The sequence below is a fragment of the Chenopodium quinoa genome, unplaced genomic scaffold (assembly GCF_001683475.1).
Source record: "Chenopodium quinoa cultivar QQ74 unplaced genomic scaffold, ASM168347v1, whole genome shotgun sequence".
In the NCBI taxonomy this organism is placed as follows: Eukaryota; Viridiplantae; Streptophyta; class Magnoliopsida; order Caryophyllales; family Amaranthaceae; genus Chenopodium; species Chenopodium quinoa.
The window spans coordinates 2,407,788-2,433,509 of record NW_018742418.1 but is presented as its reverse complement, the minus strand read 5'-3'; the positions used below and the strand labels follow the sequence as shown (position 1 = coordinate 2,433,509).

At 31.4% G+C, this 25,722-nt stretch overlaps 1 protein-coding gene across 1 annotated transcript; it reads right to left on the bottom strand.

The window, feature by feature from the left end:
- Positions 1-1,432: 1,432 nt before the first annotated feature.
- LOC110709186 lies at positions 1,433-9,547 on the bottom strand. Its single transcript, XM_021887403.1, has 7 exons — positions 8,251-9,547; positions 7,861-7,947; positions 7,536-7,751; positions 5,613-5,777; positions 5,300-5,353; positions 4,634-4,780; positions 1,433-2,347 (listed from the first exon to the last, which is right to left on the bottom strand). The coding sequence occupies exons 1-7, from the start codon at positions 8,641-8,643 to the stop codon at positions 1,970-1,972; spliced, it is 1,440 nt and encodes a 479-aa protein (XP_021743095.1). The 5' UTR covers positions 8,644-9,547; the 3' UTR covers positions 1,433-1,969.
- Positions 9,548-25,722: the final 16,175 nt, after the last annotated feature.

Below are 25,722 nucleotides of genomic sequence, written 5' to 3'. Positions count from 1 at the left end.
TGACTCATGACTTCAGTTGATCACATACATATTTTAAATCGTTGTTAAAGAACTAGTATCTAACGCTAACTATTCTACTTAATTGAAAGGAAGGTTGATGAGATTTGAACTCGTGACTTTAATTCTTGTCACACTAGTTTTAATAACATGTTAAGAGGACCAACAAACTTATCAAAAGTTTATGCTCATAGTTAAGGCTCGAAGTATATGTTTTATACTTTATAAATTGCATTACTTTTGTTTCATTTAACTTAATATAATGGTGAATTTGCAGGGGGTTGAAGTTGTACGCTAATTAATTGTACTTTGTATTAAAATATATTCATTTTTTTTAAGAAAAACTCAAATAATAATGGATATATAGCATATAGTAACACCATGACATTGGTTTAATATGAGCCTTTATTTCGTGGGACTCATTAAGCAAAATCTTCTTACTTCATTTTGTTTATTGTACTCAATTAATCAAATATATCTTATACATCTACCAAATCGACATTTATATGTAAAATCTAATGCTTCCTCTAGTTCATGTATGTGTAGTGTCCTTTTCCTATGTAATGATTCAGTTTAATGGGAGACATTTAATTCTATACATGTGGTGTACCAAATTTGACTTAAATTGAACGCTTATTATATCATTTAATTTGTTCTATATATCATTCCTCGTAGTCTAGTTATGATCACTAATATTCATCATGAAATTCCGATAATTTTGCTGCCAAAATGCCTCCCTATTAATTAATACTATGGAGTACTTCGCATTCATTACACCTCTCTTTAATTACACCTTTTGTCACTTGCAATTATCTTGTCCAAGTATTTATTTACTTAATTAGCAAGCACGATTAGTTATTGAGGCATTTCGATTAGGCGAAACACAGGAAACTAGCTAGTTTAGGATTGTTTGCTTGATTATACTTTCAAAATTTTCGAACCGCACCGTTAAATACGGTGCAGTTTGCGGTTTAATCATATTTTTTTAAAAATTATAAATATCTTTTTTAAAAAAAAAAACTTTTACTTTATTTTGTGATTATAAACCTATAATTTGAATATTAAATTCCTTTTTTTTTATTTTTTTTTATCTTTAATTACTTAATAGTCAAAGATTACATCATATTTTTAAGTTCTTTTATATATTTTTTTGATAAAAGCGGTTTAGGTGTTTGGTTCAATATATTGGAATGGAATCTCATACTAGAAAGGTATGGATTCTAAAACCCATACTAGCCTATAGTTGTTTGGTTTAATGTTAGAATGGATTGTATTATTCATTAAAAGAATGGATTGTGAATCTTAGGGGGGGAGGTGGGTATGGGATTTGATAGGTATGAGGTAAAGTTAGAATTAGGGGTGACACTAATGTAGTTTAAAACTGAACCAAACCGCAAACCGAACCGAATTAGAAATGTGGGGTGTGTGTGTGTGTGTGTGTGTTTTTTCTAATGTGGGTCAATGCGATTTGAGGAATCCCAAAACTGAATTAATATGGTTTGGTTTCGGTTTTAAGATTTGAAAAACCAAAAACCGAAATCATCACTACATTTTTCTTGCTCCACCTAGCTAAAAAAATTACGTGTCATCCTGTACCACTAAAATATGTTCTACGTGTTAGTTTTATTTCCGTTTATAATTAGATTTTTTTAAGAAAAAAAAAGAAGAATTTTATATACTTCGTATATCAAGCAAACAAAAAAGAAAAGAGGGAACAAAGAGGAGAAATAAAAGACAAACCATATTATATTCACTTTTTTTCCTTTCCGCAATAAAATTTATACAAATGCTTCCTAAAAGCAGTGTGATTAATGGATCACCTATTAACCTAATTAAGAACCAAAACTTTTCTTAAAAAAAAGAAAAAAAAAAAAAAAAAACTATAGAATAGCCCAAACCCCATGCACAATTTTGACCAAACCCCAAGATAAAGGCACCCAAAAAAATAAAATATATGTGATTGAAAATTTTGCTAGGGACATCTAACATTTCTTCCAGGCCCTCCATAATAAAAATAATTACCCCAAACATTATTAATACCACCTCTAATATCATAACAATTTGGATGATCAGCCAAAACTTTGAGGTTGGATAATGGAATTAAACTATTACCCCAATCTACTATTTGCAAATTCCGAAAATAGGAAGCTTTTCCAAAGCCTTCCCCTGAAAAATGACCACTTCCCATTTGAGTTGAAGTGTGGAAACCTCCTGTCTTTGAATTCACTATTTCCCCTCCAAATTGTACCATACTTGCATGGTCTCTTAGGTGGGTGAACAAAAATGAGGGCCAATACCCGACTAAGACTCCGGATCCGAATTCGAGCCACCAATTTCCGTGCTTAGGATCCTGAAAAGAAGAGATAACAAAACGGTTTATAATGTTAAGTTATAAATATGTTAAACATAGCTTTAGAGACGACACATAAAAAGTTTAATGTTAAAGCCCTGAATAGCAATTACTAAATATGTGTGGCTTTATCATATATTTTTCAATTAATGTTTTTTCTTTTGAGATTTTCATTCTTAATTTCTTATTCATAATCCGAATACAAGTACACTCGTGGATTCTATTATAGTGATATACTGATATGATTAGATGTATATGTAATGTTTTACATGTAAATATTAAGAGAAAAATTATATGCATGATCTTATATATAGATCTAACCCATGGGCATGGTAGCAATAACTATGCGAAATTGATGCGGTAAAACATAGAAGTGATTTAGCCGTACAAACTAAGTTGGTAGATTATACTATAATTTAAGTTGTGATATGGTTAAGGCCTCGAACTCAGACACTACGTTCATTAAAGTAAAAGCATAAACAATTATATTTACAACGGTAAAACATATAGTCGTGTATTTGAAAATTTTACAAACTAAAGTTTTTGATAATTAATTCTTTCTCTTATTTGTGACATTTTTTCTTCTAATATACTAAGGTATTGTTTGATTGGAGGTAAATAGCATGGGAAATTCTATTTTTTAGGAAATGGAAAAATCATGTGCTGTTTGGTTGACACAAATTTATCAAAAAGGGAAAAATGGAAATTCCAAGGGAAGTTTCACTTTCCATGAAACATGGGAAATAACTTACCAAGCCCCCCTTGCTAAGTTACAATTCATATGTTATTGTGGGGCCTACTTGCATTATTATCACTAATAATTTAATCTCTTTCTTTCCCTCTCCAAATTTGTTAACTTAAATAAAAATTATCAAGTTAACTAATAAAACATAGGAAATAAATTCCTAGGAAATCAAAGTTCCTATATTATCAACCAAAAAAACATTAAGTTAATTCCTAGGAAATGGACAAGGGAAATTACTTCCCATAAAATACAATTTCCTAAAAAAACTCATTTCTCATGTCAACCAAACAACACCTAAGAAATACTTGTATGTTAAATCTTTGCGATGTTTTGTGGTACCACATCACATCCATTTTATTTATACTTTCGTTCAATAATATAAGATATTGAAAAACTACATGTACAATAATAACTTGAACTATCAGTGATAGTTATAAAATAATTCTAACTATAGTATTGTTAAATTAAAAAATGTTCCAACTCCTGAATGACCCTTCTCGATCCTAACTTTTTCACCTACATTTAGTCAAAATTTTACATCAAATTGAGGATATAATATTTTATGTATATTGTTGGACTCAATAGCTTTATAATTGTGAACATCTTAGCTTACTGTTATTAATTGTTGGATGTTCAAATAGTAAGAATAGCAAAATCATCCATAATTTTATTTAAGAAATCTTACCATCAATCAATTTCACACTTATAATAAAATTACATGAATTCTTCATCAAATATTCAAAATAGAGTAATTTTGATGACTTTCTATACAAGTAATATTCGTTTGTTAACTTTCCATGTACAAAAGAAGAAAGAGAATAGAATCTTGCAAAGTTGAAAAAAAAGCACAAGGGACAAAGTGTATCATAGTTTTTTTTTTATAAAAACAAAATTATTATTTAAAATATGTATATTAAAAAAAAAAAAAAAAAAAATAAAATTAAGAAAGCACTAACTTAATCTAGTGCACGCGTGCAATATAAATTCGAAGCAAAGAGGTAATAAGAAAATATTTAGGTAGGAAGATTTGATGATGTTTCCATGAAGAGTAAGTAAAGTTATATAAATCCTGATTCTTTCCTAAAATATAATTGGTGCTTTAGGCATGTTTGTTTGTGCCATATGTGTAACAAAGCCTAGCAAATGAGTAAATTCTTAGCCTTGAATGACAAGTTTTATGGCATTTTCATGACTAGCATCATTGTGGTCCTTGTTCATTCATTTTGCCAACATTTTTCTAGTCATGTTATGATGTACTTGGTATTTCAATTACTCCCTCCATTTTTTTTTGGAATGATAGAAATAAAAAATTCAAAATTATGTATCAAAAGTGTACTTAATAGTGTACAATGATTAACATTTAACAGTGTATCCACGAAATATACTCTTAGCTTAATTGTTTATCTATTATATCTTTGTCGAAAGCACGATTCGTCTTTAATCACCTTATTTTTTGTGAAGATAACTAAAAAGCTAATTTGAAAATTTCTGTTTAAATATTTTTACTATAGCATTTAGAAAATCATGATGGAGTTGATTACCTTCCATATTAGCAAGCTAATGTCAAATTGTCCTCCTTTGTATGACGATGTTGGTGAGATTGCAGCTCCAATAGCAATCTTACTATTAGTTTGAACAAAGCCTGAGCATAACAAGTTGTAGCATCCGGTGGCTTGGTACGCATCGCTCTGCCATATCAATTACAGGCATCAGTGTAAGATTATGTAATATAATTCTCCTCGATTACGGTATTCTCATTAATGTAACATTTATAAGGTACACATACACTTCTAATAGAGATATGTAAAATTAATATGATGATAATCTATGTACACTATAACAGCAATAATATCGCAAGAATATTAATGTACTAGGTATATACATTCTCTATCAAATAGAGTGTCACATTATTGTCGCTATAAATGTATTTACAAGCATTAATGTTGATAGGCTTTAATTATTTAATAAATACTTAAGTTGTTTCGAATAAAATTATTTAGTTTTCAAGTACTATCATGACTAACACAAGAACAAAAAATAAAAAAAATGATTTATCATGTCAGTCTTTTGGTCCACAAAACTTAATACTTATACGTAAATTTAGACATTCAAATTTACATATAGTGTAATGTAAAAATGTTGTTTATCGAGTGAGTTTCTTTATAAAACATAAAATAAAACGAGTAGGTGAAAAAAGGGTGACTTACCGTCCAATAAGTAAAGAACCTAGGATAATTATCACCATAGAGCTCCGGGCTAACCTGAAACAGAATTCAATAAGTAGTTTTAGCAAATATTAGCCACGAATGTTGACCCTCTATTTAGTAATTGAAAGGTAGTTGGATGTGAAGTAGTCAGCAATAAATTTCCATAATAACACTACTTGCCAACTTCTATTAATGTCAATTTTATTTTGAAGTGATTAATAGTATAATATATACTTATATAAATACCCTAAATAAAATAGTATTTAATTAAAAAAAGACAAGTCATGAAAAATGAAGAAAATAACATATATACCTGCCAACCTGCTTCAATTGTATTAAGATCATCACCAAATGAACCAGAAATGACCCACATTTGTGATAGGCTAAATTCATAGGGGTTTGCCACTCTAGGCGACCACACATTTATGCTTGCTTTTGCTCCATAATATTGTTGTCCAGATACATATCCCACTGCATGCTGTTTAATCACACAACAATTAGATGTTCAGTACATTAATTGTTACTAAATCACGCGTCATTCATAAGCCAAATCCGTTTAATTTGAATACGTGGAATCACGATTATTCGAACTTGAATTAAACCTCAAAGTAAAATACATATGAGGTACTCTTTCAGTCTTTAAAAATTCTTTTTATTTTGACTTTTTTGTGAAACAATCATCATCATTTAAGCATTAGAACTTTTAGAAACGGGAAAGTATATATATATATATTATACGGTTTATCTCGAAAGCATGGAATATAATGATGGATAAAGTTGCAGAAAATGTCATCAAGGCAATCGATTTGAAGTCATTATACAAGGGACAAATATATGAAAGCAAACTAAATGAAGAAAATCATGAGAGTGAGGAGTTACTACAAGAAGCAACCTGTCTAAAATTAAATGAGTTGAAATTAAAGAACAACCAACTATCATAAATTTTCTCCTTTCGTTTTTTCAGTCATAAAAAATCAAGTCACTGAGTTTGCTCAAATCCTGTCTTACCAACATTTCTGATTCACATTTAAGTTTTTCCTCTCTTCCGTTTTTACTTTTTTTTTGGAGGGTTGGTAAATTAATTTTGATATGACGACATGGTTCAATAGTCAACACCCTCATTTATTTCTAAATGAAAATCAGATAATTTTTTTGTGTTTTTTATGAATGAAAATAAGATAATTTGTATTGGTATCTTAACTTATGTAAATTTCTATTTCCTCCAAAATATATATATATATATATATATATATATATATATATATATATATATATATATATATATATATATATATATAATGATTAAAATACTTTATTTTGGAGTATTTTTCATGAATGGTTATGAAATGATTCTTTTTATAAAAAGGCGAAAAATGAATTAGTCTTTTTATACCGGATAAAATGATTGCAATGTTCGTGTTACATGTATAATTGTTAGGTACACTAAATTATCATCATTGAAGAAAATATAACAAAATTTCTTTTAGCACCTCTTAAACTAATTTTAATCGCTTATTTCCTAGAGGAGTATAGGTTATAAACACTAGACATTGTGATACGTTAATGATTTTGTTTGTTTTCTTTTCTCGAGTAACTAACATTATAAAAAAAAAAAAAAAAAATTATGAAATTTGAATACCAATCTATGAAATCAAATTATTGCTAGTACATTGTAATCTTAGCTTGTAAGGCTAAATCAATGAAATAGGGATTACAATTTTTTATAAGAATTAATTTATATTCTTCATAGAAAAAAAAAAAAGTGGGACAATAAAAAACTTTAATAAGCTCTTTTCCAGTGGCTTTTGACCCCTTTGCCTTGTATTCACTATGACCCTTATGGTGATAATGATGGACAAACTTAAGCACTTAATCGCTTTGCCTTTTCTTTCCCCCTAATTTTTTTAGTAATCCTAATTTCTATCAATTACTCATAAACAATATTCATACGAAATTCACAAGATACCCTTCATACTTCTATATTTTTCGAGTGTTAATCGTTAACAAGCTCGAACATTTACAAAATTATGGAAGAAAAAACAATCCCTCAATATCTAATATTTGAACGGTGATTATCTCACAAAAAATGATATTAGTCATGAAGAACTTAGAGTGACCAAGGGAGTACTTTTATTAATAAGTAAAATTAGTCTCAAAATACAACTTTTTTATGGTTTCTATATATCTTTGGAGGGGATCAAGACCATTTATAATTAAAAAAGAAAAAAAAAATTACCTCATGGTCAGAGCCAGTAGAATCTCTTCTAACAAATTTTCTGGGTTTTCTTCCAAATCTTCTAACAGAGCTAACTCTCATCACTTCTTCTTCATTTGTTCTTCTAATTGGAATTGTTCCATCTGGACATGCTTCACCTGTTACATGCCATAATTGGAAACTTTCTTCATATATTTTTCCTTCTCTTTCATGTCCTTTTGGCCTCTCTGGTGGTTCCTGCAAATATTTTTCATAATATTAATCATAAAATTAACAATGACAATAATATAAAATCATATTGTTAAGGTTTTATTATGATTATATGTCCAAAACTGATGAAACTTACCAATGGCTTTTGACCTCTTAACATAGGATGATCAAATGCTGGTTGTTGATGTGCTATTACACAATCTATAAGATCCCCATCTACACTCTGTCACCAAATCCAAAACAAAAAAATGTTAATAATGCATAATATACAATGCTAGTAGTATTTGCAATGACTCGCTATATTCGAAATTAGTTGTCATGCTGATAATGTAATTTAAACTAGTAATGTGACAGCTGAATCCGAATGTTTACAGTTTTATCTCTAACATAGCAAAAAACAATTGACATTTCAAAATAGAAAGTTTGATAATACAAACTGTTTAAGCAAAGTTGCAAAATGACATAAATGCAATATCATTCCAACAAAAAACAGGGGAAAACAGAGAGAAGGAAAAAGAGAAAATACTTGAATAGTTTTAAGAGGAGTTTTGTTGATCCTCTTAAGATGTTGTCTGACTCTTTTTAACTTCTGAGCTTCATCACCAGGGCGAAAACTCTGAGTATCATTTCTTGGTTTATCATTGGCAATGCCGGTTTCCGAGGTCGATAAAACAGGGGAAATCAGAGAAGAACAAACAAGTAGCAAAATTACACCAACAATGGGAATGATTGAGGAAATCTTCAACAAACAGCAACTAAATTCCATAGCACCCATTGAAGAAATATTACTATAATCTTTGCTTTTTCTCATATTTTGTCCACATTTATGTTGTCTTCTTCTTGTAGAATGGTACAAAAAACCTTCCTTTTCTTCTTCTTCTTGGCTTCCTTGTTTATTTCTCTTTGGTTCTACAACCATATTTCATAATATATGACACTAGGAAATAGTATATAAATATATACCCAAGAAAATGTATATTTTGGGTAATATAAATTTTTATATTTTGGGTAATATAAATTTAATTTTTTTGGGGTTTTAATGACAATCTTTAAAACACTATTTCCAAGGTTTAGAATGGCTAAAATGACAAACAAAATGAATACTTGCTTCTATTCTACTGCTTCTGTACTCTATAATAACTGCACTACTTTCTTGGTTTTAGGAGAGAGAAATTTAGAGAGAGAAAATTTGAGTTGGGTTGATTAAAAATGGTATGAATCCAATGAAAAATTGGGTTGGGTTTTTATTGTTGAATAACCCATGTGGAGATGGGTTGGAGGTATTAATACAATGGGGTGTTATGATCAAAACATGTTATATTTTAATTAAATTTAATTTATAATATAAAGTTTTTATGAAATCTAAACATTATGATTTTGATTTATGATTAAACATAAGAGGAGAGAGAATGGGGCGTGGGGTTATGTTTCCAGTCTCCAATACATAGACTGCAAAACTTTAGCTTTTTTGTGGTTATTTTTATAGGCAATTACAATATGGTCCTAATCTAAGAAATATTATTTATTTATTTTTATTTGGTTATTTATACTTATTTATTTTTAATTTTGTTGTTGTTATTCTTTGCTTGGGTCTTGAAGACAGATAGGAATTACACTGGGATTTTCTGAGGTTCTAAAGTTGGGTTGTTTTGCTTTAAGGGAGGTTTCTTTCTCACTTCCCTAGATGTTCTTTGTGTCATCCTCTCTAATCTAGTAAATTATCTTTAGTGTTAATATGGTTTTTAGCACTTGAAAACAAAGTTATCCCACTTTGTTAGTCATTCCTAAAAATTGGTTTTTGTATTTGTCATCTAGATTTGGATAATTTTGCACAAAACTAGTAAAATATGGAGATGGTGATAATAATAAAGGAGTTCGTGTATAATTTTGACAGTTTGTGACATGTATTCTTGTTTTAATAGGTCAGTATTGGTGTTGGCGATTTAACATTATTTGCAACTCCTTGATCAGCTTGTTGAACTTAATTGTGCAGTTGTGTGCGATCAACTTGTATACATAGTGCACCATAAACATTAGGTCTTTGCAATTGTTCATCAAAGTTGTACATCACAACTTCACAAGAGTTTGTTTCTCCAACAACCTCACAAGATTAAAGCTTTGTTGTATTAGATTATTAATGTTTAACGGAACTTCTTTTAACATGCATCTTATCTAAATTTCTTTAATGTAATTTAACGTATCTGAATTCTATTGTTTAGACATCATCAATCTGAATACATATGTGAATTCAATGAAATTTAGGTTTGGGTTAAGAGTTAACACGTGAAAAGATATTTTATTGGACATACATCATCAATCTAAATATATACATTTTCCTTTGATTGTCATTAAAAAAGGTGAATTTTGTCTAATACGTGTGTACGTATACCCAAATTCTTAGTTATTAGTGGTGTTCCGGCTCAAGATGGTCTTCGCAACCTTTGCGATTGACACAAACAAACTTAAGATATTCAACATTTATCCAGGAATTGTTTTATTGCTAGGAGAGCGTGGAGGGGTAGATGACTTAGCATCCGCTGATAATTTTATTAGAGATAATATCTTGAAAATATCTTAATATTATTCTCATCATATATCACTCCTATAACTTTCTTTGTTAAGACGGGCTTGGGTCGGATCAAATCAAGTCTCTGGTCAAATCAGGTATCAGGTTATGTCGGTTCAATCTAACTTTCAAATTAGGTTTAGGTTCGGTTCAGGTTATTAATTTAGCCCATTCACCCTTTCGGGTGTAGGACGGGTTCAATTCGAGTCAAATTTGGGTTGAGCTCAATTTCAAGTTTGAGTTGTGTCAAGTCGGGTTTAGGCAGGTTAATAGTTGGTTAATTTGGGTTCGGGTTCGGGTTAGGGTTGAGTCAAATAATTATCTGATCGAATAATCTTTAAGTTGGATTATTCTTAGGTTTGGTTCAGGTTCAGGTTCAAGTTGAATCAATATCGATGTGGTCAAGTTAAACCTATATAATTACGCCTTCTATAATTTGATCAAGCATTATGAAGATTTTCTTAAACCTACATAATAGTGAACAAAAGGTATATAAGCTGAACAAATTGTAGTAATATGTTGCTAAGCTAATGTATTGCTATATGATCTAAACAAAAGGTACATGATCTGAACAAATTGTATTCTACTGTTTTATCATTGTAAACAAATTAAACTCAAAATTTATTTTGGTTAAATAAAACTTGTTTCAGAATATTGGGTAAAAGCAAGTCGCGTTGATATCTAATTTCATGTTAGTTTTAGGTCTGGTCAATGGCAGGTTGGGCTAACAATGATGAGTAAAATAATAAGTCTAGTTATGGGGTCAGCACGGGTCGAGTCAATAACAGGTTATGTCGGGTAATAATCGTTATCGAGTTCTAGTTGGGTCGGGTATTAGTTCGAGTTGAAATTGTTGTCAGGTCGGGTTAAATCAGTTGTCGGTTATTATCAGGTCAGGTAAAAGTTCAGGTTCAGGTCATAAAGTATCGCATCAAATCGGTGGTCGATTGATTAACATCAGGTGGGTTTAGGTCAAGTTACAGGTCCCTAGTTTTACTCCATTGTTCAAATACAGGTCAGGTTTAGGTCATTGTCGATTCAGATCGGATTCTCGGGTCAATATTTTACAGCTCCAATAACAATTTTTTTATATTATATTCATCGTCTAAGTGATGGAAGTATGGAACTATGTTAATTCTAGTTGCTGCTTCCTGCCTAATGCATATATGCTGACTAAAGTGACAACGAGGTAAACATGGTAATTAATCAATATTACTGCACTGTTATAAGGAACTTCAAACGAAATCAATAGAGATTAAGGTACTTTCATATCATAATCGCCGATCAACAAGCAAAATAATTAAATAGACTTTTGAATTGTCGTTTTCCAGGAAATCAGGAAATAAGAAAGGTAAATAAAATTTTCTTAATTTTGTTTTTGTTTTTATGTTTTTGTGTTAAAAAAAAAAAAAAAAAAAACGTTTAGTGTAGGGGCCAAAGCATGCTATTTTTGGCATGCGTATCAGCGTATATGTTTTGTTATTTTATAGAGCGTTACTATACCTGCATGAATATATGCACATTTTGCCCATGCATGCGTATGGCCGTAATTTGTTATTTTCTTCTAAGTTCTTACTATTGTATTAATTTATAATTCTTAACCTTATGTTTTGTTATAATTAAAATAATAGGAAGTACCATTTAACATGTTTTAATTAAATTATATAGATATTGGAATGATATATAACTATATAAGTGATTGGAAATTATTGAAAAAATCAAATAAAGAAGTGAGAACTTTGTGAGATATCATCCAGGTATCGGATGGGTATATGTGTATACTTAGGACGTGTTCAATACTAATATTTAAGTAGCTTTTAGTGGTTTAAATTAATAAAAAATTGAGTGTTTGATAATGTAATGATGGGCGTAGTGTTCAGTAGTGGTTGACGTAATTTTTATCAAAATCAAATAAAATTGTATTAGCCTTAATTAGATGATTAAAAGTAGCTGCTAATTTTTTGACAATTAATCAATTTCTTCTTTACCGAACACATACTTATACTTTAATAAACTATCTTCACAACAATAATTTATTGACAACTAACAATTACTCTCACACTTTGTTTTGCCGAACAATGCCTTAGCCCTATTCTATTTACCTTTTTTTTTCATATACAACTATTAGTAGGCCTGTTATGGTTCCAAACCATTTTATATATGACTTTGACTTTAGGGATTGCACCACACAATCAATCACTTTATTTTTGGAAAAAAAAATAAATTACAAAGTTGGTTCAAAAGCGAAAATTATAGTACTTAGTGAACTTGACAAATTTCAACTTTGACCTACATGTGTGATTTATATTTTATGTAGATCAAATATACTCTTGTGAATACGTGTTACAACCATCTCATTGTATAGTTTTCGAGTATATTTTTGTAATTTATACCTATTGAAAATGGAAGAATTGGTCAAAGTTTTCTATGTTGGCAAATGTGTTAGCCAAACTGGGGCATTTATTATCTACTCCCCACGTTTCGTAATAATCGCAACACTTTCTATTTACGTCCGTTTTATAATATTTGCAACACTTTCTTATTTTGTAAGGATCCACTACTATTTTATTATATCTCTCTCCTACCAACCCCACTTACATTACTTTTTTATATTTCTCTCTCCTACTAACAACCAAATATATCCCCACTAACTATACTTTATATTATAAAATTCTCTTTTTGGTCCCTACCCTATAATTTTCCTAAAAATTTGTGCTACACCTAGTGTTGCAATTATTACGAAACGGATGAAGTAACAGAGGGAGTAATATTAGCCCAACCAGAATATATTATTTCTTAATTTATCTTATCTAAACTTTTCATCAACTATAAAGTCCCTATAAAGATTTTAGTAATTCAATTACATGACTATTTTTAAATTCTATTGCGTGGATAGTCAAAAGTTGCGAGAGATGGTTTCAATCACCAACTTAACATCTCGTGGTACGACTAAGGTGCCGGGAGTCCTTCAATTCATTGTGTTATCAAACCTAAACCAACCCAATTACTTTCCATTATGTTGCTGATGTGTGTGTGTGGTGTGTATGTGGGGTGTGCGCGTGCGTGCGTACAATGTGTGAAATATGTGTAGACAGTGGGGGTTGAAATTGAGGTAAAAGAAGTTTTCCAACAGAAAAGGGTAGAAGTGAGTCAAACAATTGAAACGACACAAAATAAAAAGTGAGTCGAACATTTGGGAACAGAGAGAGTGGAGATGTTTTTAGAAAAAGCCTATTTGAAGATCATTGAACAATTTTACTCTTTTTAAAATTCAAGCTTCTCAATCATCAAGTGACACACAATACTCATTTATTCAAAAAAAAAAAAAAAAAAAAAGTGACACATTACTCACATAAATTTTCAAATTCTTGTTCACACCTCATTCCCTTATTCTATTCTAGAGAATCATGCAAATTAGGGTTTATTAAATAGAAGTGCAAACATGTGACCTACGTGATCATACAACTATCTTTCTTTTCCTTCTATTTGAACTTTGGCTGAAAAAAACCATCTTGGGTTTGATCCATAGACCTGATAGGGATATATGAGGTTGGAAGCTATGTTATTACTATAGCTACCACCTCAATCTTTGGTTTTTATATAATACACCACATTGTTTTTTTAGCCAATTATATACTTAATAGTTAATGGTAAAACTTAATTAGTTAATAGTAAAACTTAATAAACCTAATGCTAGTCTATGAATACTCATTAATATGAATGAGATTTAGACCTTAGCACTAATCATAGTGTCCACAAGTTGAACTTATATATAGATGGCTCATTCATACATAAGAATATAACATATATACCTAAAGATTTTTCAAAATATGAAAAGATATCAATAAAATTCATACTTAGTAGGTATGATTATGAATATAGGAGTACTATTGAGCATAATAATGCACAAATAGACATAATTGTGGTGTGGTGTTGGATGTAATTTGAATCCTGTTTTGCCGCATTGACTAGAAGAAGAGCTTATGAAAAAAAATAAAATAATTATACAATTCTTTTATATAATAAAGTTTCTTTTAACTTATGGATTATAATATATGCTTTTTCTTTTGTTACAATATTCTTTTATGTTGTTGATCAAAGCGGCTTAGATTTGGTTTGAATAATAATGATATGGAAAGCTAAAAAGTGGTTTACTTGGATTCAAGTGAAGTTAAACCAACATAAAACTGTAAAATTGGGTCCACTTGGTTTGTGGGCTTTTTGTCAGCATAACATCTGAAATCAACCTTCTTGTTTATTTTGTGACACCAGCAACATTGTGTTGCTTTGCTTCATTGATGACATATCACGCTCCAAAGAGGGGTAATTAGCTTTGTGTTTTTACCTTTTTATTTACTATGATTAAGATTTAATTGCAATAAAAATATTGATCATTAATGTTATAATATGAGGAAGCCCCAGTTAATCTCTGGGATAAACAAAATTTGTTTATCACATGACATTTTGGTAAATAAATGAACAACTTTATCTAGTCATCATTAATGTAGGACCCACTTTTATGGAAAAAGTTGATTTATTTACAAAATTGCCATGTGATAAACAAATTTTGTGAATCTCAGAGATTAACTTGTATTTACCCTTATAATATGCCTTAAATTTATATGCCCATTTAAACGATTCAAAATGGGGTTATGTTGATCAGTCATTGACTGGGGTCCATTAGTTTTCGTCTAGGCCTATTTTTGAGGCCAATTAGTTTCTATTTTGAATAACTTTTAAGTTTTTAAGTCATTATTGTAGCTTAATTTCATAATCTATTTCCTCTAAATTAATAAAATTTAGATTTGTCTACATGTGGACGACGTAGCTAGTACATTGTTAATGAATGATGTAAATATGTGTGTATGATGTTGTTCTTTGTTAAACAATAAACATTTTTGCATTTTAACAACAAATGCTGACACTAGTTGATAGACCGATCTTTGATGATTCAATAATTATCAAAAGCGATTGTTATATATTTGAATGTACAAACTTTTGCTTTGAAATAGGTTTGATGATTGCTCAAATTAAAAATTATTTTATATGAAAATTCGCTAGATAACTAGTTTTTATTCCTCTAATGCACTCATTCCTCTTGAAAGTAAGTAAAGGTGCAGGCATGCAGTGAAAGCTGGGTCATATTTACATAATGAATTCAGTTCATTCCAATTCAGCTACAACCATATCCAAATGATGAAAACGATTTCATAGTTCAATCTTACAAAGTGTGTGTAGTCTCTCGGCGTTAACCTTGTATTTATTGATGTTTCTAGCATGAGTATCAACTTTAACATAGTAATTAGCTTGTCAATTCAAGCATCAAAATTAAAATAAACATCATGAGAGACATTAAAACTTGTCTAGGGAAGCTTAGTTATGGTTATGATCAATGGATTCTCTCTTCTTGGAGCGTGATAAAGAGAGTCCCACAAACAAGAAGCAACAAGAAAGAATGCTTTTCGAGGAACAAAAATGGAACACCCATGTTCTATGATTTGATTTAGCAACTACAACAATTTTAGCATTTTTAACTTGATTTAGACATTAGTGAGTAGTGACTTGCGAGTGAGATGACTATAAAGAAAACTAGTCAATTTGTCGATTGGAATTCAATTCAAAGTCAAAAAAGAATTTGGTCACACAAACTCATTCATCATTACAAATGATCCCACATAGGAAGTTTTTGGGTAACAAATATTGTTTCATGCCCATTTAGTAACGGATATTCTGGTGTTGTTTGATTGTGTCTACCAATTAGAATTTAGTGGCTGCATGCTGTCTAAATATTGGAGTCATTGTTCTAATTAATCAGTGTTTATGTGAATATTTAGACCTTTTGTTAAAATATATATATATATATATATATATATATATATATATATATATATATATATATATATATATATATATATATATATATATATATATATAGACCTGTGGTAATGCCTGAGACACACATTATTTTTTCTTTCCCCTTTGACTAAAGCCTTACTAGTCACTTGAAAATAAATTTTATTTTAATTATTTAATAATATTACTAGTAGTAATCTTATTATTATGATCGATACATTTTACAATTTATTTATTAAGCCATGTTCATTTCACCTTATTTTTGCTGATCTAATTTTTTTTTACTGAATTGTAATTATTTTTGTTGAACTTAAGTTATTTTTATTAAACTGAAATTATTTTTGCTGAAATGAAATTAATTTTACTAAACTGAACTTTATTTAACTAATTGTCTATTATATTTCTTCTTTGAAATTACTGATTTTTACTTAACTAAAATGATTTTTACTAAACTTATTTTTACTGAACTGAAATTAATTTACTGAATATTTTATTTTTAAGGTGAAGTGAATAGAGCCATACTCTGTAATTATTAATATGTTATATATACTATCTCCGTTTGTTATATAACCCTAGTATCATGGTGCAACTATATCAATCTAAATGAAGGGATTGAAGTACTACCATCCGATAGATTTACTCCGTATCATTGATTATTATAGTCATCGAGTAATTCTTTGACTATCTTGATAGGGAAAGTTTCAAACATTAACCATCAAGTGGAAAAAAGGACTCCACTATTTAGAAATAAAGAGGACTAAAGATGATTTTGCTTTCTAACCACATAAGAAGATAAAAAGCACACAATCTTAAGGGAAGGTTAGTAATTTCTTTTTAATTTTTGGAGTTTAAATAATGCTCTTCACATCCAATAGAGAAATGTTATATTTTCTCACATCCAAATCTTGAGGTTTAGTTTCTAATGACATATTAGATCAATCCCTTATTAGAATTCTAACACAATTGATATTATACACACCATGACACCAACAATCTATATGGTAGCCGATTTTATAAATAACAATAAGGAGAATAAATTAAGTGTAATTTGATAAGCAAAGTTATATTCTGATGTGTAATGTCTATATTAATACAATATCATCTCGACTTTGTGTTTTATTTTCTTCATAAATTAAATGACCATTACTACCAGGCCATCGATCCAATACGAGCTTCTAAATAGTAATAGATAATACGGAGTAATGAAAAACCGTGAAGATAAAAAGACCAGAGAATAATTTGGCCTAGCTAGGGTGAACTATGACTACCACATACGGGTGTCAATTGATTGTTTCTCCTACAAATTTAGATACAAATTTATCCCTATTAGAGCATTAGCTTAATTTATCATCACGACTTACAAAACGGGCCTAAGGATTAAGAACACTAATTCCTTGTTGGCTCATTATGCTTGATGTCGGCTATTATCTTTGGGTAGTATTCCATAAAGTCAATTTTTCTCAAGTTGACTTGTTCCTTAAAATTTGACATGCACATTTCAAAGATGTCATAAGCTAGCTAAATAGTCATCATATACTTGTCTTTTAAACCACATATAATTGAACAATAAAACTTAGCTTGTAGTTTGTTGGCCAACATCTTGATTAAGTTAGAGACAAATTCCTAGTTACAATCACAAACATCATTGTCCTTTTACTCGGTTCTTGGTGTCCTTCAAAAAGCCTTCTTGTTAATTAGTTTAACATCTTTTTATCCGATCATCAGTAAAACCTTTAAAAGGTTAAAAAAAAAGGGGGCAAATTAAAGCATAATCAATTGAAGAATATAGGGAAACACTTGCATGATAAACTAACACCAATCTATAGATAAATGACTTTATTTGCTTCTAGTTTCACCAATGTAGTGAAAAGCCTATATCATCAGTATCCACTATAAGCACACCAAATGAAAAGCTTAATTAATGATCACAATCTATCGGTGAAATATAAAGGGTAAACATGTAAATGTGGTGTATCTGTATGTTTATTATAAATATAATTAAGTGTCAGGCCAATCATTGATGAAAAAAAAAAGAAGAGGTTATACTATATCTACATATATTTACTCGCGGTGTTCCACTAAAACGATTGCAAACACACCATGCCAAAAATTTATCGTTGAATCTTAAAAATAGATCAATTGATACTAACCAAGTAAATTATCTTTTCACCCTTTTATTAGAAACTTTTTTCTAGGGGAGTTTTTAATTTTAGTGAATCAATCTTGTGCTTCAAAAACTGGGATCATCAACTAAATTATAACTTTATGTGTGTACCATATAATAAAATCACAAAGAATCTATTGTAAAGGCAATGAGAAAGAAGGTATAAAAAAAGAGGGATAGGGCAAAAAGTAGCTTCATTCAAGGAATGGAACAGAGAATATGGCAATGTGCAACCATAATTGTGTCAAACAAAGCATTTTCAGCTTTTTAGTTATATGCTTCAGCCTAATTAAACTCAAAGCCATCATTTGTGTGACTTTCATATTAATTTTTTTTTTCTTGTGCTCTTATATAATACTTGTATAATAACTACAATCAATTTCGTTCTTTTTAATTATCTAACATAAAATATTGTTGTATATTTTTACACTTACACTGTTTCTGTATATTTTTACAAGTATTATTTTTTTCTTGTGCTCTTAAATAATACTTGTAAAAATATATAGAAACAAAATAAGTGTGAAAATAATACTTGGATTATTGACACAGGTGCTTCTCATCATGTAACGGGTGACAAGTCCTCTCTAATAGATATTCAATCCATTCTACCATGCCCTGTTGGTCTTCCCGACGGTGCTCAAGCAGTTGCTACAAAGGAGGGTCGTGTTTTCCTGGCGGATGGAATAATTATTCTTGAACATGTCTTATTTGTTCCTAAATTAAATTACAATTTGTTATCGGTCTCTAAATTGATTGACGACTCTCATTGTTATGTACGATTCACTAATTCTTTATGTGCTATACAAGATCAAAAATCGGGGAGCTTGATTGGAGGCGGTGTATGAATAGATGAACTCTACTACTTCCGGCGCATCCCAAAAGTATGTGCAGTCACGGGTCCGAAGGTCTCAACATTTGAGTTGTGGCATCGAAATTTGGGGCATCCGTCTGAAAGAGTTATCAAGTTACTCCCTGCTATTAGAGGTACTTCTGGTAGTAAATATTTACATAAGGCATGTGACATTTGTCCTCAAGCTAAACAAACCAGGGATAACTTTCCTATAAGTGATAGTCGTGCTAGCCGTATTTGAAATGATACATTGTGATCTGTGGGGGTCGTATAAAACTCCTTCTACTTGTGCTGCACACTATTTTCTAAACCTTGTCGATGATTTCTCAAGGGGTGTTTGGGTTTATTTGTTAAATGACAAAACCGAGGTCTATTCATCTTTTTGCTCATTCTTTTCTATGATTAAAACTCAATTTGATGTGTCTGTGAAATATGTCCGGAGTGACAATGGTACGGAATTTAAACACATGCTTCCTTATTTTAATGAACATGACATTTTATTTCAAACTTCTTGTGCTGGTACTCCACAACAAAATGGCCGGGCTGAGCGTAAACACCAACACATATTAAATGTGGGTCGAGCATTAATGTTTCAAGGCAATCTACCGATTGATTTGGGGAGTGAGTGTGTTCTTGGAGCGGTATATTTGATTAATCGTACTCCCTCTCGTTTACTAGACAATAAGACACTGTATGAGGTCTTATTTGGCAAAGAACCTACCTTTGATGAAATGCGAGTTTTTGGTTGTCTTTGCTTTGCTCATAATCAAAAGGCTAAGGGTGATAAATTTGCACCGAGGAGTAGGAAGTGTGTGTTTGTGGGATACCCTCATGGTAAAAAGGGTTGGAATTTGTATGATTTGGAAAAGGTGATATCTTTGTGTCCCGTGATGTTAAGTTTTTTGAGCATGAATTTCTGTTTGCGGTTAATAGTGGTTCGGTTAATAATCATGTGGGTGTGGACGAGTGTCTAACGACAATGTTGGGGTCGATTATGATTTCTTGGATGACTTGGAGCATGTATTGGAGGTGGGTGAGACCTCACTTGACCCCACCATTCCTTACAAAGCACCCCCCAGCCCGGCTACTGCGTCTACTGCCCATAACGCAACCCTCAACGTTGTTGTTGTTGCTGCAGCTTCTGGCAAGCTGGACCGCAACCAGCTTGCGGCACTCAGCACTAACTGCAGCCAAGCCGCGGTTGCTACTGCCTCTACTGCTTCGGCTGCTACTGCATCTGGTGCTACTGCCTCCGCCACTACTACTTCTGCCCGCACTTCGGACATCAATCCCGTGGTTGATTCAGGTATCTTTTCTTCTTCCTCTATTGATTTGGGTCGTGGTCAACGACATCGGCATCCTCCGAGTTGGCATCGTGATTATGTTGTACATATTATATCTCTCCCAAGTCCATCTATCTCTCCCAGTTCACCGCTCCATCCAAGCACCTCAGGTACTCCCTATCCTTTAGCACTTTTTGTGAATTGTGATAAATTTTCTATGCGGCACTGTGTATTTATTGCAGATGTAGATACGACTGTTGAGACTCGTAATTTCAAAGAGGCTATGAAACATGAGGGGCGGAGAGAGGTTATGCAAAAGAAATCTTTTCCTTAGAAGATAATGAAACTTGGGTAATGGAAGAATTAACTCCGAGGAAGAAAGCTCTCGGGTGCAGATGGGTTTACAAGGTGAAACATAATTCAGATGACACAATTGAAAGATTGAAAGCTCGCCTTGTTATATTTGACAACCATCAAGTTGAGGGTATCGATTATAATGAGACATTTGCTCTTGTAGCAAAAATGGTCACCATTCGTGCTTTCTTAGCTGTTGCTGTTGTGAAGAATAGGGAATTGCATCAAATGGATGTTCATAATGCCTTCCTTCATGGTGATCTTGCTGATGAGAAAGTCTATATGAAGCCTCCTCCTGGGTTTCATTGTTCTCAACCGGACATGGTATGTCGCCTACGGAAGTCTTTGTATGGCCTTTGACAAGCACCCCGTTGTTAGTTTGCTAAATTGACTAGCTCTCTCAAAAGGTATGGTTTCACATATTCATACTCTGATTATTCTCTATTCACTCTGAATCATGGGGCTATTCATCTCAGTGTCCTTGTGTATGTTGATTATTTGATTATTTTGGGGAATAACTCTTTTGCAATTTCTGCATTTAAGTCATACTTCAGTGACCGGTTTCATATGAAAGATTTGGGTGTTTTGAAGTATTTTCTTAGTATTGAGGTTGCACGAAGTCCGGAAGGCATATTTTTATGTCAACGGAAATACACCCTTGATATTATTGCAGAGTCTGGTTTGTTAGGGGCAAGGCCGGCTGGTACTCCGATTGAACAAAATCATACTCTGGCAAAATTGGAGACACTTCTTATTGATGACCCTGAAATGTATCGCCGTCTTGTGGTCGTTTGATTTATTTGTCTTTTACTAGACGTGACTTGGCTTATACAGTTCATATCTTATCTCAATTTATGCAATAACCTTGACAAGATCATTGAGAGGTAGCACTTCGTGCAGTACGCTACTTGAAAGGTTGTCCGGGCCAAGGGATCTTTTTGAGTTCTGATTGCGATCTACATTTGACAGGTTGGTGTGACTCGGATTGGGCTAGTTGTCCTTTGACGAGACGACCAATTTCTGGTTGGTTGGTGTTTCTTGGTGGTTCTCCGATTTCTTAGAAGACCAAGAAACAACATACTCTCTCTAAGTCTTTTGCAGAGGCAGAGTATTGTTCAATGTCGGCAATTACTTCTGAGTTGAAATGGTTGAAGGCGCTACTTGGCAGTTTGGGAGTCTCACATCATGTGCGATGAGCTTGTTTTGTGATAGTCAATCAATGTTATATATTGCGCATAATCTGGTCTTTCACGAACGAACTAAGCATATTGAGGTTGATTGTCATTATGTTAGGTATGCGATTCAAGAAGGGGTCATTAGTTCGTCTTATGTGAAAACAACTGATCAACTTGCGGATATATTCACTAAGGCCATAGCAAAACCCAATTTTGTATTTACTTGACAAGTTGGGCATTTGTAATTTGCATGCTCCAACTTGAAGGGGGTGTTTAGCCTAATATTGTATAGCTAATGGGTCAATGTTACCGGCCCTAATATCTTGTACGGTTGTATATATATACTTGTTCATACAGTAATACAACTAAGAAAAATTAATTTATGATAAAGAGAAAAATCGTTATATTTAGTAAACATACTTATGCGTTGATGCATGGAGTGGTGGAAAGAGTATGAAAAGAAGACAACTAGCGATTACAAAAGACACTATTTTTCAGCGAAACCGTAGTTGTTACTTGTAATATTAACAGTGCGTGGTTGGAACAATATGCCAATCTATTCTAGAACCTAGACTGAAAGGGTGTACGAGTATAAGATTATAAGTAATACAAGAAAAAAAATTCAAATAAAATAATAATGACGTGTGTAATTAATCGATTAGCCAGCATGCATTGTCGTAATACTATTACTGAAATCCAGTTTGTTACAATCATTATCACAAAATCCAAGAAGAAATCAACCTGGTTAATAGTACAAAAACATAATTAATCAAAGGTAAAAAGATGCTAATAAGATTTCTTAGTGCTTTTAAATTTTAATCAATTTATTTTAATTTATGGGGTTAATGTGTGGCACGCTTTAGCCAACATATGATAAAATGAGGTGCCATGCCAAATAAAGGTAAAATGATCAAGTTTGATCATGATGTTGTTACTTATTTTATGTACATGACATGAACATGGTTACGTTCTCTACGTTATTTTTTCATCATGGCTTTTCCCACAAACATCATCATTCTCTTGTGCGCCTTCATTCACATTTATTATTGTTTATAGCTATGAATAATTATGAGCAATCCTTGAAATAAAAATCTCATATAGTTGCAAAATCTTGTACTCCTAATTAACAATTAATTTCATATATAATAATAATAATAATAATAATAATAATAATAATAATAATAATAATAATAATAATTTTTTTAACGAGTAGTTTTTGGATATACTTGCGATATTGATATGATGATTTTCTTATTTTGTCGTATATATAAGGGCCTTCTTATACTCGCTATCTGATGTGAAAATACTTTTAATTACACAGTATAAAAGATAGGCTAATATTTCTGATGAAATTTTAGTTTTTACTTTATACTTCTCCATTTTGATTAAAAGTAGATGAAATATGATCCTATATAAAAAAATATTAATATTACGAGTAATAAAAAACATAGGTGAAATTTCCTTCAAAAAAAAAAAAAAAAAAAAAAAAAACATAGGTGAAATCATGAAAGTGGAAGGGAGATAGTTTAGTGGGTTTTATGGACCTAGCTCTCCCAAAACATAACCCAATTGCAAATAGAATTGACGACCAGCCGACTATATAGCCCATGTAAGTATAATAATATTGGGCTGAATCATAGGACCTGTAATCCACCATTCTAAAATAAACCATTTATAGATTTGATTATAATAGCTTACAATTTCTAACTAAAAAGTTGATTACAATGAACATCATTTATAATTGTCAACATAAGTGGACACCATACAAACTTGCAATGCAGTACTAATTGACATAAAATCTACGTAGTATTATGATCTCAAGCTACGTCTAACTATCATTCTAAAATGAGAAAATCGTACGCAGTAGATGCAAGTAATCTGAGACAGAGCGATAAATTTGTCGTCTTTTATCAAATCAAATGTATCCTTTAACCCACAACTTACCATGAATACTAAAAATCTCATATCCAGAATTAGAAATAGTAAGCTCAACCTCAGAGAACGCTCGTCCCTCAGGCGGTCGAATGTCCCAAAAATCTCTTTTAATTCCATCATTTTGTTGAATGCAAATCAACCAATCTCCCTTAGAATTATCATCCCCAATTTCCATAATGCTTTTCTCTTCCAACTCTTTATCACAATACTTGATCTCGTATCGCCTCGAGCAACTGTCCTGCAGGGGAATATATCCCCTGCATCTGTTGGATTCCGAATGCCCGGCTGCTACATCCGCAATGTCATCCTTCCATGGATTGTAGAAGCTTATATTCTTGTTTGTTTTGTTGGTAATTTTGTTTATCCATATATAACCAAAGTTTAAGATTTCTGTCCTAAAAGGACGACGATCAGTCGAGCCTACTGAGTCTTGGTGTTTCCAGTACATATCTAGCTTATGCTCAATCCAGATATCGTTATATGCAGTTGACATAGTTACAATAATTGTAAGAAATTAGCTAGAAATTATGCAGAGTTTTCGTTGTTTAAATTTGTTTGAAATAGTAATCACGACAAAAGATGTATAAATAAGGGTTTATTACATCAAGTAGTTTGAACTTGTAATACTCCTTAATCTGTCTACTTTGCTTCTATGTTAAGTTTTAAACAGTGTACTGAATTTTTTTTATCAGTGTATCCTAGTAAGATACAGGTCATAAAGATAGCTTTTCTTAATTTTTTGGACTTGGTCAATAAACACATGCATGTTATTTTTTTGACTAGTGGTAATACGCCAAATATATACTCAATAACTTCCTCTGATTTTAAGGAAAATTCTAAGTGAGAAGAACAATATAAACGAAACCCTAGCTCTGTTATTTCAAGTTAAATGCAACATATATGATTGTAAATTTTGTGTAGAACTATTACTTCTTTGCAATATCTCGAAATCTGAACAAAAAAAATAAAATAAACGTAGCTTCTTATAAAAAAATAAATAAAGATGATTTTTGACAAAAACTCCATTTGTGAATTCTGACAAAATTTACTATAATAATCTCATTTGAAACATTTGATGAAGATTCAAAGACGTACAAAACGTGTTGAGGCATAGCCTTACCAACAACACATGTAAGTATTCCAGATTGAGAAAAAAAAAAAAAAAAGAGTTATACACTTTGCCATTGCCTATTTCTTTGTACTTATTTCTGCGATGTGCGGATGCTTTTTCGACTCTCTTACTAAGGTGGCCAAGGGTAATCTTAATCATGGGGTTGGAATTTATTTTTTGCAGATGATAGTATACTTTTTGCTAGAGCAAATGTGCAGGAATGCTCGGTTATAGCTAATATCATCAGCACATGTGAGAGAGCTTCGGGTCAGAATGTCAATTTAAGAAAAACAGTGATTGCTTTTAACAAAAAGGTTGGTCCGATTTGGAGGCAGGCAATTTTTAACATTTTGGGAGTAAGGGAAGTAGAAAGACATGAGAAGTACCTAGGCATGCCGACTATAATTGGGAGATCGAATAAAGCAATTTTTGCAGAGTTGAAGGAGAGAATATGAAAGAAGCTGCAGGGTTAGAAAGAGAAACTCTTATCAAAACCAGGGAAGGAAATACTTATCAAAGTGGTTGCTCAGGCCATTCCAACATATATGATGAGTATTTTTAAGTTGCCAAATGGTCTTATAAATGAGATTCATGCGTTGCTTGCTCGTTTTTGGTGGGGGTCTACAGAGGCTGCTAACAAAATGCATTGGCAAAGGTGGGAATTGTTATGCCGGCCCAAAGCTCTAGGAGGGATGGGATTTAGGGAT

What these genes read in the sequence shown, in the direction of transcription:
- LOC110709186 (XM_021887403.1), bottom strand. Translation starts at nt 8,643, where the DNA reads ATGGTTGTAGAACCAAAGAGAAATAAACAAGGAAGCCAAGAAGAAGAA. An exon ending in TAAGAGGTCAAAAGCCATTG is followed by an intron (nt 7,752 to 7,860) that starts GTAAGTTTCATC and finishes AAATATTTGCAG; the next exon opens with GAACCACCAGAGAGGCCAAA. An exon ending in GGTTCTTTACTTATTGGACG is followed by an intron (nt 4,781 to 5,299) that starts GTAAGTCACCCT and finishes TTGATATGGCAG; the next exon opens with AGCGATGCGTACCAAGCCAC.